Source organism: Montipora foliosa, chromosome 2 (genome assembly GCF_036669935.1).
Source record: "Montipora foliosa isolate CH-2021 chromosome 2, ASM3666993v2, whole genome shotgun sequence".
NCBI classification, from domain to species: Eukaryota; Metazoa; Cnidaria; class Anthozoa; order Scleractinia; family Acroporidae; genus Montipora; species Montipora foliosa.
Genome location: NC_090870.1, coordinates 51134522 through 51152021, shown reverse-complemented (window position 1 = coordinate 51152021; position 17500 = coordinate 51134522). Strand labels below are relative to the sequence as shown.

Genomic DNA, 17500 nt, shown 5'->3' with positions numbered 1-17500 from the left:
AAAGTGAAATTTCAGCTGCAGTGTCAGCAATGGGCCATTAGGTCCGAGAGAATTACTTTTCGAGAATCCAATTTTTGAATTACGGGGTGTATTTAGCTTTTACTTGAGAAGCATACAGATGATCGTTTTTGCAAACTAACAAAAGCAATTTAACTTTTCTTTTCCTTGGGATGTTCTCCTATTTCTGAAATTCTGTACTTCAAAAATGCATCGCCTTGTCCCTGGGTCCCGACGTCCCCGAGTCCCCACATCCCCTGTCTTCGCGTCCCCGTCCCACTCTTCGAAACAGCCAATAATAATCACTACTTTGAGAGCTGAGGAGAAATCACTTCACATTAAGAGCACACACTGTAATTATTGTTTATGAGAGAAATCTAGTGAATAACAGCAAAAAGACATAGTAAATATTCCAAAATTTGTGTGGGCCCTGGAAAGATGGCAACTGTATGCCTCAAGTGTAGGCCACCAGCATAAACCTTCAACAAATGCTACAAGATGGCTTAGTGGTTATCTATAGGGCCTACCACCACTGCGAGCCGGGGTTCAATTCTGGCCTCGGCCAGCACGTGGGCTGAGTTTCAGTCGATCTCAACCTGACTCGAGGGTTTTTCTCCGGGTACTCCGGTTTTCCTCCCTCATCAAAATCGACTCAGCTAATTAAGATCAAGCTGTAGTCCTGTGCTCCGACATCAAACATGGACTGTAGAGCGGCAGCCACAGGCGCCTTTGTATGCTTTCAGCCCGAGGTTGTGAGTCGCACCCTTCGCAATTCAGTCCTCGACTGCAAGTAAGGGTGACTAGCACTAGCAATATTCACTAGCAATATTTATTTATATTTATTTAAGATAGAGAATTTAAACTGGTAGCTGTTTCCCAGGAATACAAATTAATAAGCCAAGAGAATATGGATAAGCTAACAATTATCAATAAAGTTGGGTGGGACAAAAATCTACTTTTTGATAACACACAAGGTATTTTATAGACTTCTTGTGCAGTCTTCTCTTGCTTGATAAAGTCATTGTGTACTGATCAAGACAAGGGAAAAGTGATTTCTTCAGACAGAAAACTCTGAAAGTTACCGGCAGTTTTTTCCATTTCAAGTGAAATTGTATTTCCACATTCATTCATTCATTCATTCATTGTTTTAGCCCATCGAATCTTTCCAGATCCATCGGGACGGGAATCACTCAATATCGCCGGTTCACTGCATCTGTAAAATTTATAGTCGGTCCTTCTCAATGTTTTGAGTCTTCGAAACCTTGGTGAATTAGTGGAACTTTCTGGTAGAAACCACGCTTATCTAGCGTGAATAGTAACTGTTTTTGGGCTGGATTGTCCGGGCAGCGAATTAGGTGACCGAGATATTTCCTTTGCACTGATTTTACGAAGTCTGGTACTGGAATGGTGTTGCAAACGGCGTGGAGTTTCTTGGTTGACCATTTGAACCGGAAATTCTCGTCAATATCACTTCCGCTTTTAGTGCAGGCCCAACTGTTTCGGATCATCGAACGGAGAAATTGGCTGTACATAGCGTAGATTCTGTCAAAGTTTCGTGCTGTAATTGTCCAGCATTGGCAGCCGTAGGCGAGACAGGACCTCACTTCGGCGTTAAAGACTAGGATTCTTGTAGCAAGCCTGATTTTTTTAATTGCAGAAGAATCTTTTTCTGGATGCAAATTTGGCCTTAGCTTGTTCAATACGCATGTTGATTTCTGCATCACCGGTGTTATCGAACTGCATTTGTGCTGAGGTAACGGAACTGTTCGGTGTTTTGGACTGTTTTGTTATCAAGCTGGATTATGGAACTTGGGTAGGATGCAAATGAAGACGGCACCGTTGAGGAAGAAGAAGCGGTTGATTTGAAAATTTGATATCATGGTCTCGGTTTTGGTTGGATTGACCATCAGCGAGTATTGCCCAAACGTCCTTGATAGCTCGGATGTCGCTGTATCGAGTGAGTTTTGTGACTTGGTCAGCAATACCAGGTCACCTGCATAACCGCACAAGGACAGGGTGTGTTCACCTTTTGGAGTGTTTCTCGGGTCTCGGTCAGCGGCTAGAATGGCGTGCGAGTTACTTCGGTAACGGTATGTGAAAAAATCAATCTCGAGAGCCCGTGCGATTTCCATAAAATCTCGCATGCATACGTTGAACAGGAGTGAAAATAATACTGGCCCCCCGGGCCCTCCCTGCTTCGTACCACTAGTTGAGGGAATGTTGCTGTTGGTCCAGCCTTCGGGAATCTGCAGTAAGTTCGACTGTACAGATGCTGGAGAATATCCAGCCATGGTAGGTCCTGGCCAGGTGGAAAACGCGTTCGTACGCTGAGAAACATTGTCCTACGACACAATTTTTCATTAGCTGCGCTGCAGTCAACAAATGAAGTAAAATTAATAGTGGCTTCTGGTTTGCTCCAGAGACTTGTTGTGACCGTTTGAATAGAAAAATTCCGTTATTTGTTGATTTGCCGTGCAAAAAACCGTTTTCATGGTAGTATATTGGCACTCAAAGCCAGTGTTCAATCCCGTGTAGTATGAGGGATATAGTAAGCTTGCAAATTGCCGATACAACGCTCAGTCCGCACCACATGGTCGTGCATGAACGCGGGTTTTTCCGTTTCCACAAGCACGTCAGGTTCGAAAATGACCATTCTTCAGGTACCAGTCGAGTGCGCCAGACATCGAGAATTACCTGATACAGCTCCTGTAGAAACTGTGGGCAGTCTCGGGCGTGTTACAGGAACTCGCTCGGGATATCACTACTGGCTTTACGGTTTTTTGCTGTTTTACAGGCGTCGTAAACCTCGTCTAGAGTTGGTCGATCGTGGTTTACCGGATTTTGTACTGAAAGTTGCTGTAGGTTGGCAATAAATTGCGGCGGAGGTTGAGAGAAGAGAGCAGCAGTTGTACTTTCAAGTGACGGTGCTGCGAAGTGCTGCTTGAAGCGTGTGAGTAGCTTGTCTGGCCTATAACCGTCGAACGGTACTGGTTTGAAGGTCTTTCAGAGCGCTGGAGGTTGACAAAAACCTTCTCGATTTGGCGATTAACCGCGTTCATGTTGATTCGAGAAGCTTCGTTGTCGTAGAAGATGTCACGAAGTTGCCGTGAACATGCTCAAATGTCTCCGTGTACCTGCCGGATCGCAGCTGGATCGGCGTTGTCCATGTGTAACTGATCTTTTCGTCCCCGGAGGTCTCGCTGTAGCTGATCATCAGCCCATGGGGCTTGAGCTTGGTCATGCGTGTATTTTGGGAGTGTTACCCTGGTCAAATCAACTGTTGAGTTAATTGTTATTCACTTTAATTTGCTTCCAAGGTTGTTGAAATTCTCTTGGAACTAGAAAACAATAAAGTCATTGGCACACATGGGCCTTTGGAAAAATCTGATCATTCATCGGTTCGTAGATTAGATGTTATTTCAATAGTAAGAAAATTAAAGGACTGTCAAGAAGTTGAATAAGGAAAAGTGTATTGTCTTATCAATTACCACATCTCCACGGTGTAAAATCAAAGTAATCATGGAAATAATGGTACATGTAATTGACATAAAAGTGTCCCTAAGTACCTGGTTCCATCACTGTCTTCTTGTAAAAAATTCAAATTCAAGAGAGAAATTATAACACAGTAATCGGGTGCTTGAGTCTCTTTAAAATTTTCAGTTTAGAGTTAAACTGATTCTTTCCACAGTTTTTATTGTAAAGCAGTCAAATTAGACTTAACAAGGAGTAATATTATTGTCCATCCTCTGTGGTCAGAAGTGATCATAAATAGACACATGCAACAGGATCTTGTGGCCTTTTGAAACCAGTGAGCATGACAAATCAAAATACATTGTATTGTTGCTAATAGCCATTTGAGTTGTTTCAGTGGCATATTGGGATTTCTTTATTGGTGTTCCCCACCCTTCCCTCCCTCTGTCCACTGATTTTATCAGTGCTGTGATCGCTGCTCACTCTCTTCTTCTTGTACATGGGAGTTCTTTGCATTTTGCTAGATGTCTAGCGTTTCCCAGCCATAAGAGCATTTTTCCCTCTAGAAGCTGACTGCTGCTAGACATTTCAGGCAGCCATTACCAATAAAGTACACATAGTTGGTGATTCACAGTAATCAGCAGCTAAGAAAAGACTCCTTTCACTTTTTTTTTACAACAGAAGACATCAGTCCTTAAAAACACCAGTTATTGTAACAGCACCCTAATTTTTTTGCTCCCAAAAACCCACCTGCCTCTCCAGGAGTCTTCATTATACACTCCCACTCATTCAGTTTGTCCTTAATTCTGTCGTCACCATCTTTCCACTGCTTCAGAAGTTCTTTGAAATGTTCCTCATCCCATGGATCCATTTCTTGTTCCTCTATTTCACGAATGGCATCTTCATATTCAGCTCCACCCAATCGTACCAGTGTATTCTGAATCTGCTCTCTATACTTACAGAACGTTGCATCAGTAACAGAGGCCTCTCCAGCATGGGCTGATAGTGCATTCACACAATACTTCAACCGTACAATGTCAGACTCACAGCTGGTATCAAGCGAATGAGGAAGTAGATCCCAGCCAGAGGATGGAGGACTCAGGTTAGAGATTGTCCTCAGAAGCACAATCAATAGAGAAGGGTCAAAGCCTGTGGATGATACTGAAGAGGGTTTAATTGGATACAACTGACTCCACTGCACTAGATTGAGGATTCCTTCTTTTCGAAGAGACTGAAGCTGAGAGTGCACTGGCTCGTGTTGCAAGGCATTGCAAAGGTCTTGAGGACGAATTGTTCTGTCAAACACATCCCTCAACACTTGTGACCCCAGCCTGACCAGAAGGCAACATAACAGTGTGTACTTGGTTCTCCCATCAACAGCACCTGAAACAAGTGTCAGAAAACATCTTTAAGGCATCATTCTGGTTACAAAGGGCCATCATCATAAAAAAATCATTTAAGGTGAGTTTCCTTCAGTTTCCACGATTTTCTAGGAATAAAATTTGCTACTTGCATATGAAAATTCAATAGGATCACATCACCAGCTCTGATCCCAAGACAGCTCAGAAGTTGAGCAGTTTCCCATGAACGGATTCAAATCCTGTTCAAGCTGAAAATTTTCAGGCTTTAGGTTTGTTACTTACTGCTCAAGTAATTTTCATAACTGTGGTGTGCTTCTGCAGTTCAAACGTGTGTCTATTGTGTTTAGTCCAATCATATCTTCACACGTGCTCAACAGGTTTGAATGCACAAGTGACTCAACACAAACATATAACAACAAAATTTAATGGTGACATCAACAGAGAGCCTCAATTTTACCCCCAATGGACAGTACAGGAAAGAGCTTTAATTTACAAACTTAGAACAAAGACCACTAAGCCAATTCCAACAACTTCCTGCTGTCCCTACAACTGACTTATCAACAACAGTAGCTACAACAGCTTTATTTTAATAAAAATAACTGACTGGCCTAGCTATTTTGCTAACAAAAAGACGTTAGACAAAGATGGATCAAAATGTACAAATAACTATTTTACAGTCTTCATGGCCAGTAACATGAAGGCTCAACTGACAATCAACCAATAACATCATGACTTTGCTAACCAATCACTGCATCAATGACTAGAGTATTAATACCATCTACTGATGCTACAGAAATCACTTGACTCTGAAGATGACTAATCTGCTCAGATACATGCAATTTGTCCAAACATCAGTCAATGTCACCCTTGAAAGTGACCTTCACCTCGAGTGTGTAAATATATTACATCGACTTTCATCACAGAAAGTCAACCACATGACTGCTAAAGAGAGTACTTCAAGAGTGCAAACATTTTCTAATTTTCGCGGTCACAACTCAAAATCGATTTCTCTCAAATTTTGTCCAGATGTAGTGTGATGTTTCCCAATGCACTGTCAATATAGTTTTCGGTGATGGTCATTTCCCTTTTTGAGAAAAAGCAGATTTAAGAATTCCTGCTGCGACCGCCATTTTTTTACACCGTTCAAAATAATTAAGTTACGCTTACTTTACTGTCAAACTTTCCTAAAAGAGGCAATCCAGGTCAGCTCAAGACCTCCTAAAAGCTACTCTATATCATGAAGACATCCAGCTACGTGACTTTTAAGAAATTAGAATCTTGTTTAATTTTGCACCCAAAATAATTTCAACTTGCATTAATATTTTTTTTAAACTTGACTGAAGGTACATGTATCCTTGATACTGCATCATTTTTAACATGTAATAAAGCTCCAAATTTACTAATATTTGCACCTTTAACTCTTTAAGTAATAAGCTTTCATGTTTCATGTTTTAATCTGTTTCTTAAAAGTGCTTTAAGATTTAATTTCTCTAATATTGTTGGGAAGGCTGTTCCACAACATTGGGCCATTCACAACAAAAGCTCTTCTTCCATATATCTTAAGGTACCGGTAATACCACGGGACAACAAGAAGTCTTTTGGAGGAAGAGCGTAAAGACCTGGTCAGTTCATATTTAGTGATCATGTCAGATACATAGAGTGGCACAATGCCAGGGAATGCCATAAAACTAGTACTAGGATCTTAAATTCTACTCTAACAGCAACAGGCAACCAGTGGAGTTTTTTTAAGTCTCGGAGTAATATGTTCAGTCTTCTGAGTGAATGACAATAAACGTGCAGCAGAGTTCTGTGCATATTGAAGTTTTTGAACGAGGTTTTGTGGTAAACAGGACAGTAGCAAATTACAATAATCAAGTCTAGAAGTCACAAACGCATGTATAGGTACAAACAATGTAAGATAAAAATCTCCTTATCTAAATCTCCTTAGCTAAATGTCGAGGTTGATAAAAGGCAGTCTTGCAGACAGAGTTAACATGTTTCTTCATCTGTGAGTAGTGTTTTGTCAAACCAGACTCCAATGTTTCTAACAGATTCAGAGGCTTTAATTAGCTCAGTGCCTGCATACACAGAATCCAGAGATGGAGAAGGTCTGTGCTGAGCATGAAGTATCAGCAACTCTGTCTTATCATTGTTCAATTTGAGCTTGTTGCCCGTCATCCATTCATTGATGTATATCATTGCCCATCATTCATTCATTAATATATGTACATGAAAAATGCTTCGTTTAATTAATAAACCTCTTTCAACCACAGACCTTTGCGTGGTTCTGTTATTGTTTACATGCCTACATGTAAAATGTGTCGGTAAGATGTCAGTATCTTGTCGGCGTCAACGTTGACACTAACCTCGCTGTTTTTTCTCTTTTTTCGCTCTATACAACATCTAAACTGTGTGATATACTGATTATAATTATGATTGTTTCTGGGTCATGTTTACTACGTGTTTTCACAACAAATATTCTTCTTTGGGAAAGTGTTGGTAGCCTGTCGGTTAGCTGTTGGTTAGCTGTCGGTGGCCTGTTGGTAACCTATCGGAATCTGTCAACTGACAGTCGACCGACAGTTGGCTGACAGGCTTCTTTACAATTACAGGATATGGTTATGAAGTCAGCAAATCCATGTTATATGATCATGCAAGATCTGGTCGCTCCGAGGGTGGTATAGCTTTATTGTGCCGTGACAGTATTAGCGTGACGAAAATCGCCCCTGGCGAGAAAAAGTCATTCAAGTTCTCTGAGTGGATCATTCTTGGTCGGGGCTCTCGGAAAGTCCGCGTCATCGTTGTGTATCGCCTGCAGTATTCTTCTTCTCATCCTGTGACTGTTGATGTCTTCTTTGAAGAGTTCTCATCCTATCTGGAGTCAATCATTCTTTCCTCAGAGCTGTTGTTCATAACTGGCGATTTTAATATTCATGTAGATGTTGTCGGGGATCCTGTTCGCGTGAAATTTCTTGATTTACTTGAAGCGATGGACCTGCTGCAGCATGTTACTACGCCAACTCACAAATCGGGGCACACATTGGATTTAATTATCGCACGGCAATGCGACGCCCTGGTCAAGGATCCACCTGTTAGTGATTATCATATATCTGATCACTGGTCTGTTACTTGTCTGCTCAATCTCTACAAGCCAATAATCACCAGGAAGACAAAAACGTTTAGGAAGATTAAGAATATCGACACTGCTGCAGTGTCTAATGAGCTTGCTGCTTCACATTGGTGTAGTAACACTCCAGACGATCTCAACGATCTGGTGCATTGTTACAACACCACTCTTGCATCTGCATTAGGCCGTCATGCTCCACTTGTTACTAGATCTATTCCAGTGCATCCTCTGGTCCCTTGGTTTAACAACGATATTAAGAAAGTGAGAAAGGAGAGGCGTAAGGCAGAGAGAAGATGGCGGCGCACTGGCCTCCTTTCCGATTTATGGAGGTATAAGGACTTGAGGAATAAAACTAACAACCTTATGACGGAGGCGCGCAGGGTGTTTTACAGAGAACTCATCGATGAGAACTGTGGCGGTCAGAAGGGATTATCCTCGGTAACAAAGCGGTTGCTTGGTAGCAGTCGTGAAATTCACCTTTTCAGGACAAAGTTGCTCTTGCTAATAAGTTCGGTGAATTTTTCGCCCAGAAGATTGTCACCATTCAGGGTAAGCTCGATGAAATGTCAGTTGATGTGTCACCTAGTAAGACTGACTCCCAGCCTGCTCACTGAACATGAAGTACGGAAACTGATTGAGGCCACACCCAAGAAGTCATGTGCGCTTGATCCTATGCCAACTCCTGTTCTTGTCCCCTGTATTGACACTCTGCTCCCTGTTATAACCAAGATCATTAATCTTTCACTGCAGAATGGTATATTTGCTGACCAGTGGAAATGTGCCTTGGTCCATCCCCTGTTGAAGAAGCTCAGACTGGAACCGATTTTTCAGAATTTCCGACCAGTCAGTAATTTACCATATATTTCCAAACTTACAGAAAAGGCTGAGTTCATACAGACGCATGGTCAGATGGTCACCAATAACATCTATCCAGAGCTGCAGTCATCTATAACACAGAGACGGCCTTGCTCAAATTCATGAACGATGTTCTTCTGAAAATGAACTCGCAACACGTGACTCTGTTGATCCTTTTGGATCTTAGTGCGGCGTTTGACACGGTCGATCATTCCATCTTGCTAGATCGGCTGACCAAGGTTGTTGGCTTGCAGGGTAAAGCGCATGACTGGTTCCTCTCGTCCCTGTCTGGTCAGAGTCAACGGGTCGCAATTGAGGGATCGATGTCAATGGACTTATCTTTTTAAGCTAGCGTTTTAGATTTGCATTACGATCTTATCGGTATTTTGTATTTTGTTTATGTACTTTTTATTCATTCATTCATTTATTCATAATTTATTTATTATTACTAATTTATTTTTGTACTGTTATTGTAATTATCTATTGTAAATAGCATCTTTATTGTAATTATCTATTGTAAATATTACTTTTCTTGGATTGTAAAGCACCTTTGATCATTCTATAAATGTTAAACGGCGCTATATAAGTAAATAAATTATTATTATTATCTACTTGCAAAAAATTAGCTTCGATCTTCAGGCCAAAGACAAAAATTTAATTGCAATCAAGTCTTCTTGGAGATGATGTACACAGCTCCAACACGTAGTGGTTGTAGCTGGCCTTCTAAAACCTTGTTTCCACTAAATATTTCATGCCAGCACCTAACCTGCAGTATGCCATGCAATTGTTAATTGACGGTAATCAGCAGCTAAGAAAAAATTATATTTACAGAACACATCAGTCCTTTAAATACTGTTGTAACAGCACCCTAAGTTCTTAATTGTTTCAAAAAACTGACCTACATCTCTAGAGGTCTTCATTGTACACTCCCACTCATTTAGTTTGTCCTTAATTCTGTCATCATCATCTTTCCAACGCTTCAGATGTTCTTTGAAATGTTCCTCATCCAAAGGTCCCATTTCGTGTTTCTCTAGTTCATGAATGGCATCTTCATAATCAGCTCCGCCCAATCTTACTAGTGTTTTCTGGATCTGATCTTTGTAATTACAGAACACTGCATCACTAACAGAGGCCTCTTTGGAAGAGGCCGATACTGCTTCCACAAAATACTTCAAACGTACAATGTCAGACTCACAGCTGGTGTCAAGTGAATGAGGAAGTAGATCCCAGCCAGAGGATGGAGGACTCAGCTTACAGATCGTCCTCAGAAGCACAATCAATAGAGAAGGGTCAAAGCCTGTGGATGATACTGAAGAGGGTTTAATTGGATACAACTGACTCCACTGCACTGGATTGAGGATTCCTTCTTTTCTAAGAGACTGAAGCTTAGAGTGCGCTGGCTCATTTTTCAAGGCACTGCAAAGGTCTTTAGGCTGAATTGTTCTGTCAAACACATCCCTCAACACTTGTGACCCCAGCCTGACCAGAAGGCAACATAGCAGGGTGTACTTGGTTTTTCCATCAACTTCACCTGAAAAAGTGTCAGAAAAGATCTCTCAGGCATCATTCCGGTTACTAAGGGCCATCATTATAAAAATCTCATTTAAGGTGAGTTTGCTTCAGTTTTCACGATTTTCTATGAATAATATTTGCTACTTTCATTTGAAAATTCAATATGATCACGTCACCAGTGATCCCAAGACAGCTCAGAAGTAGAGTAGTTTCCCACCCACAAGTTACGGATTCAAATCATGTTTAAGCTGACATTTTTCAGGCTTTACATTTGTTACTTACTGCTCAAGTAATTTTCATAACTGTGATGGGCTTCTGCAGCTCAAACATGTGTCTATTGTGTTAAGTCCAATCACATCTTCACATGTGCTCAACAGGTTTGAATGCAAGAGTGACTCAACACAAACATGTAACAAAATTTAATGGTGACATCAACAGAGAGCCTAAATTTTACTACCAATGGACAGTACAGAAACGAGCTTTGGTTTACTAACTTAAGGACGGTGCCTACTAATTAAAGATATTTTTGCCTCTGTGTGTGATTATGCGGGAAATGTAGATCTTAACAAGTGTTATTGCAATCCAAAAAGAAAATTGGGGGTAACCACGCATTATTTAAAGATAATTCATGAACAATATTTGTAAAAAGCTTTAAAATACAAAGCAATGTATGGCATTCTTTCTCAAATTAAAGCTTAATTATCTCTCAAAAATGCATGGTTACCCCCAATTTTCTTTTTGGATACCAAGAGTACTTACTAAGATCTACTTTCTCCGGATAGTTTTAAACCGTGCAAAAATATCCCTGTATTGGTAAGCACCACCGATAGAAAATCCGAGTATCTCGAGATGCGCAGAACATATGCGCAATAACAATAGGCACCGTCCTTAAAACAACCAGTAAACCAATTCCAACAACTTCCTGCTGCCCTACATATGACTTATCAACAACAGCAGCTGCAACAATAAAAATAACTGACTGACCTAGCTATTTTCCTGACAATACACATAAAGACATTAGACTGAGATGGATCAAAATGCACCAATCACTATTTTACAGTCTTCATGGCCAATGACATCAAGGCTCAACTAGCAATCAACCAATAACATCATGACTTTGATAACCAATTACTGCATCAATGACTAGAGTATTAATACCATCTACTGGCACTACACAAATCACTTGACTTTGAAGATGACTAATCCACTCAGATACATGTAATTTGTCTTAACATCAGTCAATGTCACCCTTGAAAGTGACCTTCACCACGAGTCTGTAAATGTGATACAGATCTGCCGCTCATGTTGTATATATGACATCGACTTTCATCACAGAAAGTCAACCACATGACTGCTAAAGATAGTACTTCTAGAGTGCAATAACATTACATGTATTCTTCAGATTTTCACGGTCACAACTCAAAAACCGATTTCTCTCAAATTTTGTACAGATGTAATGTATGATGTCTCCAAATGCACTATCAGTATAGTTTTTGGTCATGGGCATTCCCCATTTTGAGAAAAAGAAGATTTAAGAATTCCTGCTGCAATTGCCATTTTTTGCACCATTCAAAATAATTAAGTTACGTTTACTTTACTGTCAAACTTTCATAAAAGAAGCAATTCAGATCAGCTCAAGACCTCCTAAAAGCTATTCTATAGTATCATCGAGACATCCAGCTACGTGACTTTTAAGAAATTAGAATCTTGTATTATTTTGCACCCAAAATAATTTCAACTTACATTAATATTTTTGTTTTAAATTGACTGAAGGTACACTGTACAGTATGCCACGCAGTTGTTAATTGATGGTAATCAGCAGCTAAGAAAAAATTATATTTACAGAACACATCAGTCCTTTAAATACTGTTGTAACAGCACCCTAAGTTCTTGTTCCCAAAAACTGACCTGTATCTCTAGAGGTCTTCATTGTACACTCCCACTCATTTAGTTTGTCCTTAATTCTGTCATCATCATCTTTCCACCGCTTCAGATGTTCTTTGAAATGTTCCTCATCCAAAGGTCCCATTTCGTGTTTCTCTAGTTCATGAATGGCATCTTCATAATCAGCTCCGCCCAATCTTACTAGTGTTTTCTGGATCTGATCTTTGTAATTACAGAACACTGCATCACTAACAGAGGCCTCTTTGGAAGAGGCCGATACTGCTTCCACAAAATACTTCAAACGTACAATGTCAGACTCACAGCTGGTGTCAAGTGAATGAGGAAGTAGATCCCAGCCAGAGGATGGAGGACTCAGGTTACAGATCGTCCTCAGAAGCACAATCAATAGAGAAGGGTCAAAGCCTGTGGATGATACTGAAGAGGGTTTAATTGGATACAACTGACTCCACTGCACTGGATTGAGGATTCCTTCTTTTCTAAGAGACTGAAGCTTAGAGTGCGCTGGCTCATTTTTCAAGGCACTGCAAAGGTCTTGAGGCTGAATTGTTCTGTCAAACACATTCCTCAACACTTGTGACCCCAGCCTGACCAGAAGGCAACATAGCAGTGTGTACTTGGTTCTTCCATCAACTTCACCTGAAAAAGTGTCAGAAAAGATCTCTAAGGCATCATTCTGGTTACTAAGGGCCATCATCATAAAAATCTCATTTAAGGTGAGTTTCCTTCAGTTTTCACGATTTATTTATGAATAATATTTGCTAATTTCATTTGAAAATTCAATGGGATCACATCACCAGCTCTGATCCCAAGACAGCTCAGAAGTAGAGTAGTTTGCCACCCACGGATTCAAATCCTGTTCAAGCTGAAAAATGTCAGGCTTCACGTTTGTTACTGCTCAAGCAATTTTCATAACTGTGATGTGCTTTTGCAGTTCAAACATGTGTCTATTGTGTTTACCGTAAAAACCAGCAAATAGGCCACACCTTAATTCCAAATCGGGGTTGCAGCTTATCTGCGGGAACACTTGAAAAAGGTGTCGTGAATTTCAACGCCAATTTCTGTTAACTGACACTTTTAACCCATTGACTCCTGGGGGTTACCACTGATGAGTAAAATCGTCTGGCGTTAGACAGAGTAAATTACTAAGTATGGCCAGTTTGGGCCGGTTTGGGCTGGTTTGGGTATCAAAGGGTTAAAAAAAAAATATTCGGGAAAACGTCACACTGCATGGAATTTCCACTGCCCCGCAAACCTGTTTGCAGCATTGACAACGGCCTGTCACTTTAACTCCAACTGCACCCTGCCCCTGCCCCTGCCCAGACGTCCCAGAGCCCCCATGTCTCCGTCCCCTGTCCCCGTCCCATTTTTCGACACAGCCAATAATCATCGTTACTTTGAGAGCAGAGGAGAAATCATTTCACATTGACAGCATACACTGTAATTATTATTTATCAGAGAAATCTAGTGAATTCCAGTTTAAACTAACACCAAAATTTGTGTGGGCCCTGGATAGATAGCAATTGTATGCCTCAGGTGTAGGCCACCAGCAAAAACCTTCAAGAAATGCTACAAGAAAGAGCATTTAAACTGCGAGCTGTTTCCCAAGAACACAAATTCAATAAGCCAAAATAATACGGATAAGCTAACAATTGTCAATAAAATTGGGTGGGATAAAAATCTACTTTTTGATAACACACAAGGAATTTTATAGCCTTCTTGTACAGTCTTCTCTTGCTTGATAAAGTCATTGTGTACTGATCAATTGCAAGACAAGGGAAAAGTGATTTCTTCAGACAGAAACCCTGAAAGTTACCAGTAGTTTTTTCCATTTCAAGTGAAATTGGATTTCCACATTCATTCATTCATTCATTGTTGTAGTCCATCAAATCTTTCAAGATCCATCGGGACGGGAATCACTCAATATCGCCGGTTCACGGCATCTGTAAAATTTATAGTTGGTCCTTCTCAATGTTTTGTGTCCTCGAAACCTGGTGAATTAGTGGAACTTTCTGGTAGAAACCACGCTTATCTAGCGTGAATAGTAACTGTTTTCGGGTTTGATTGTCTGGGCAGCGAATTAGGTGACCGAGATATTTCCTTTGCACTGATTTTACAAAGTCTTGGTGTTGCAAGCGGTGTGGAGTTTCTTGGTTGACCATTTGAACCGGAAATTCTCGTCATTATCACTTGCGCTTTTAGCGCAGGCCCAACCGTTTAGGATCATCGAACAGAGAAATTGGCTGTACACAGCGTCAATTCTGTCAAAGTTTCACGCTGACATTGTCCAGTATTGGCAGCCGTAGGTGAGACGGGACCTCAATTGGGCGTTAAAGACTAGGATTCTTGTAGCAAGCCCGATTTTGTAATTGCAGAACAATCTTTTCCTGGATGCAAATTTGGCTTTAGCTTGTTCATTACGCGTGTTGATTTCTGGTGTCGTTGTTATGGAACCGGATTTGAGCACCGAGGTAACGGAACTGTTTGGTGTTTTGGACTGTTTTGTAATCAAGCTAGATTATGGAACTTGGGTAGGATGCAGATGAAGACGGAACCGTGGAGGAAGAACAAGTGGTTGTTTTTGGGTTGGAGTCTTGGAGAAATTGAACATTTGATATCATGGTCTCGGTTTTGGTTGGATTGACCATGAGCGAGTATTGTCCAAACGTCCTTGATAGCTCGGATGTCGCTGGATTGTGAATTGGTCAGCAATACCAGGTCATCTACATAACCTCACCACGACAGGGTGTGTTCACCTTTTGGAGTGTTTCTCGGATCTCGGTCAGCGGCTGGAATGGCGTGCGAGTTACTTCCGTAAAGGTATGTGAAAAAAATCAATGTCGAGAGCCCGTGCACATTCCATAAAATCTCGCATGCATACGTTGAACAGGAGTAAAAATAGTACTGGCCCCTCAGGGGTTTACGGTCATTTCGTTCCACGGTCAGATCGTTCCAAGTCAAATCGTTCCAATCAATAGTCAGATCGTTCCACAAAAAGGTCAGTCGTTCCAAATATGAAAAGCCAAATTTGTTGAGTAAACTTTCACTTTATCCTAAGTCGTTTAAAAACAAACAAGAAGGAATAATTTTGTTGTCTTGTTCTTAATTCAACCAGCCACGGGCTTTTAACATTAACTTGTGCCAATTATTTGCTCTTAATTGCATCACAATAGCTGGTGCACGTGTCTTCTAAGAGGTTAACTTTCTTTTGCTCAACTATTCACAACCCACTCTCGAAAGCGAAATTTTGGCAAAGGATATTGACAGTGTATCAATCTAACCTTAAAATGAGTTAAATAAATGGAACCGTGATTGCCGAAGTTAATACGATTGCGGCTATCAAAAGCTTCATCCTTTTACGGCAACAGGGTTAAAAGTGAGATAAGGAGTACAAATTATAGATATTGCTTGTGATTTATGGATAACACTCGGAACTCAAAATTGTGAATTAACATAGCCAGCGACGGTATGATAGCGAACTTGAACATAGCGCCGGAACTCGACAAGTAGCACCGGAAACCGGCGTAAACCGTTACAGGTTTCTCTCGCTGTTCAATCTACAACCACTTTACATATAGAACGCTAACAAAACACGCAGGCTACAGAGTTCTCTATTTTATTTTCTGTATTGTATTCTGTATTGTGGTCAAGAATCTGCAAACATACGCTCTCGCTATTGTTTAAATAGTTGCAACATCGTTCCGCAATGCAGAGTGAAATTAACATTCGACGCTCTCACTATTATGTAAATAGTTGTGAAAATACTTTCATCCCTGTTCCGATCGCTACTCTTTTAGAAAAAAGATATACATGTAACATATGTGTAACGAACTGTGTGGAACGTCCTGACTATTTTGTGGAAGGATCTGACTATTGATTGGAACGATCTGACTTGAAACAATCTGACCATGGAACGAAATGACTGGATACCCCCTCGGGCTCTCCCTGCCTCGTACCACTAGTTGTGGGGAATGTTGCTGTTGCTCCAGTCTTCGGGAATCTCCAGTAAGTTCGACTGTAGAGATGCTCGAGAATATCCAGCCATGGTTGGTCCTGGCCAGGTGGAAGACGCGTTCGCACGCAGAGAAACATTGTCCTACAATGTACGGCATAATTTGTCAAAAGCCGCGCTGCAGTCAACAAATGAAGTATATAGTGGTTCCCGGTTTGCTCCAGAGACTTGTTGTGACCGTTTGAGTAGAAAAATTCCGTCATTTGTTGATTTGTCCTGCAAAAAACCGTTTTGATGGTTGTGTATTTGCACTCGAAGCCAGTGTTCAAGCCGGTGTAGTAAAGGTAAAGGTAAAGGTAAAGGTACACGTCATTTAACGTCGGAAGTTCCCTTACTCTCTAGAGAGTACTCTCCCAGGAAGCCGACGGTGCGCTCATTTTACCCCCCTCTTTCCATCAGTGCTCCGTTTTAAGGGTATTTAAAGGGAACCTCCACTAAAACAACAAAATAACTTTAAACCACAGAACATAATGTTTACAATTGGAATTGATCAATCTTTTTCCAATGAAAGCGTTTGTATTCGAGAAAAATAAATTCCAAAAACGCTTATTTTGGCTTTCAAATTTCCCGGGCGCCGCCATCTTGAATAATTGTGATGTAACTTGGTTGCCCTATTGTTCTGTTCGAGAATCCAATTTTTGAATTTCGGGGTGTATTTAGCTTCTACTTGAGAAGCATACGGATGATCGATTTGCAAAACAACAAAAGCAATTCAACTTTTTTTTTTCCTTGGGATGTTCTCCTATTTCTGAAATTCTATACTTCAAAAATGCATCGCCTTGTCCCTGGGTCCCGACGTCCCCGAGTCCCCACATCCCCTGTCTTCGTGTCCCTGTCCCACTTTTCAACACAGCCAATAATAATCACTACTTTGAGAGCAGAGGAGAAGTCATTTCACATTGAGAGCACACACTGTAATTATTGTTTATCAGAGAAATCTAGTGAATAACAGCAAAAAGACATAGTAAATATTCCAAAATTTGTGTGGGCCCTGGAGTGTGGGCCTCAAGTGTAGACCACCAGCATAAACCTTCAACAAATGCTACAAGATAGAGCATTTAAACTGGTAGCTGTTTCCCAGGAATACAAATTCAATATGCCAAAAGAATATGGATAAGCTAACAATTATCAATAAAGTTGGGTGGGATAAAAATCTACTTTTTGATAACACACAAGGTATTTTATAAACTTCTTGTGCAGTCTTCTCTTGCTTGATAAAGTCACTGTGTACTGATCAAGACAAGGGAAAAGTGATTTCTTCAG

General features: G+C 40.7%; 1 protein-coding gene across 3 annotated transcripts in view; it reads right to left on the bottom strand.

Moving 5' to 3' along the window:
- LOC137993483 (uncharacterized) overlaps positions 1-17500 on the bottom strand; it is a 49956-nt gene that overhangs the window by 12463 nt on the left and 19993 nt on the right. For all 3 annotated transcript variants that reach the window (XM_068839373.1, XM_068839374.1, XM_068839375.1), the window contains 3 exons: positions 12232-12864; positions 9710-10342; positions 4219-4851 (listed from right to left, as the gene is read on the bottom strand). In XM_068839373.1, coding sequence (XP_068695474.1) covers positions 4219-4851; positions 9710-10342; positions 12232-12864 — 1899 coding nt within the window. The remainder of the gene's footprint in view (positions 1-4218; positions 4852-9709; positions 10343-12231; positions 12865-17500) is intronic.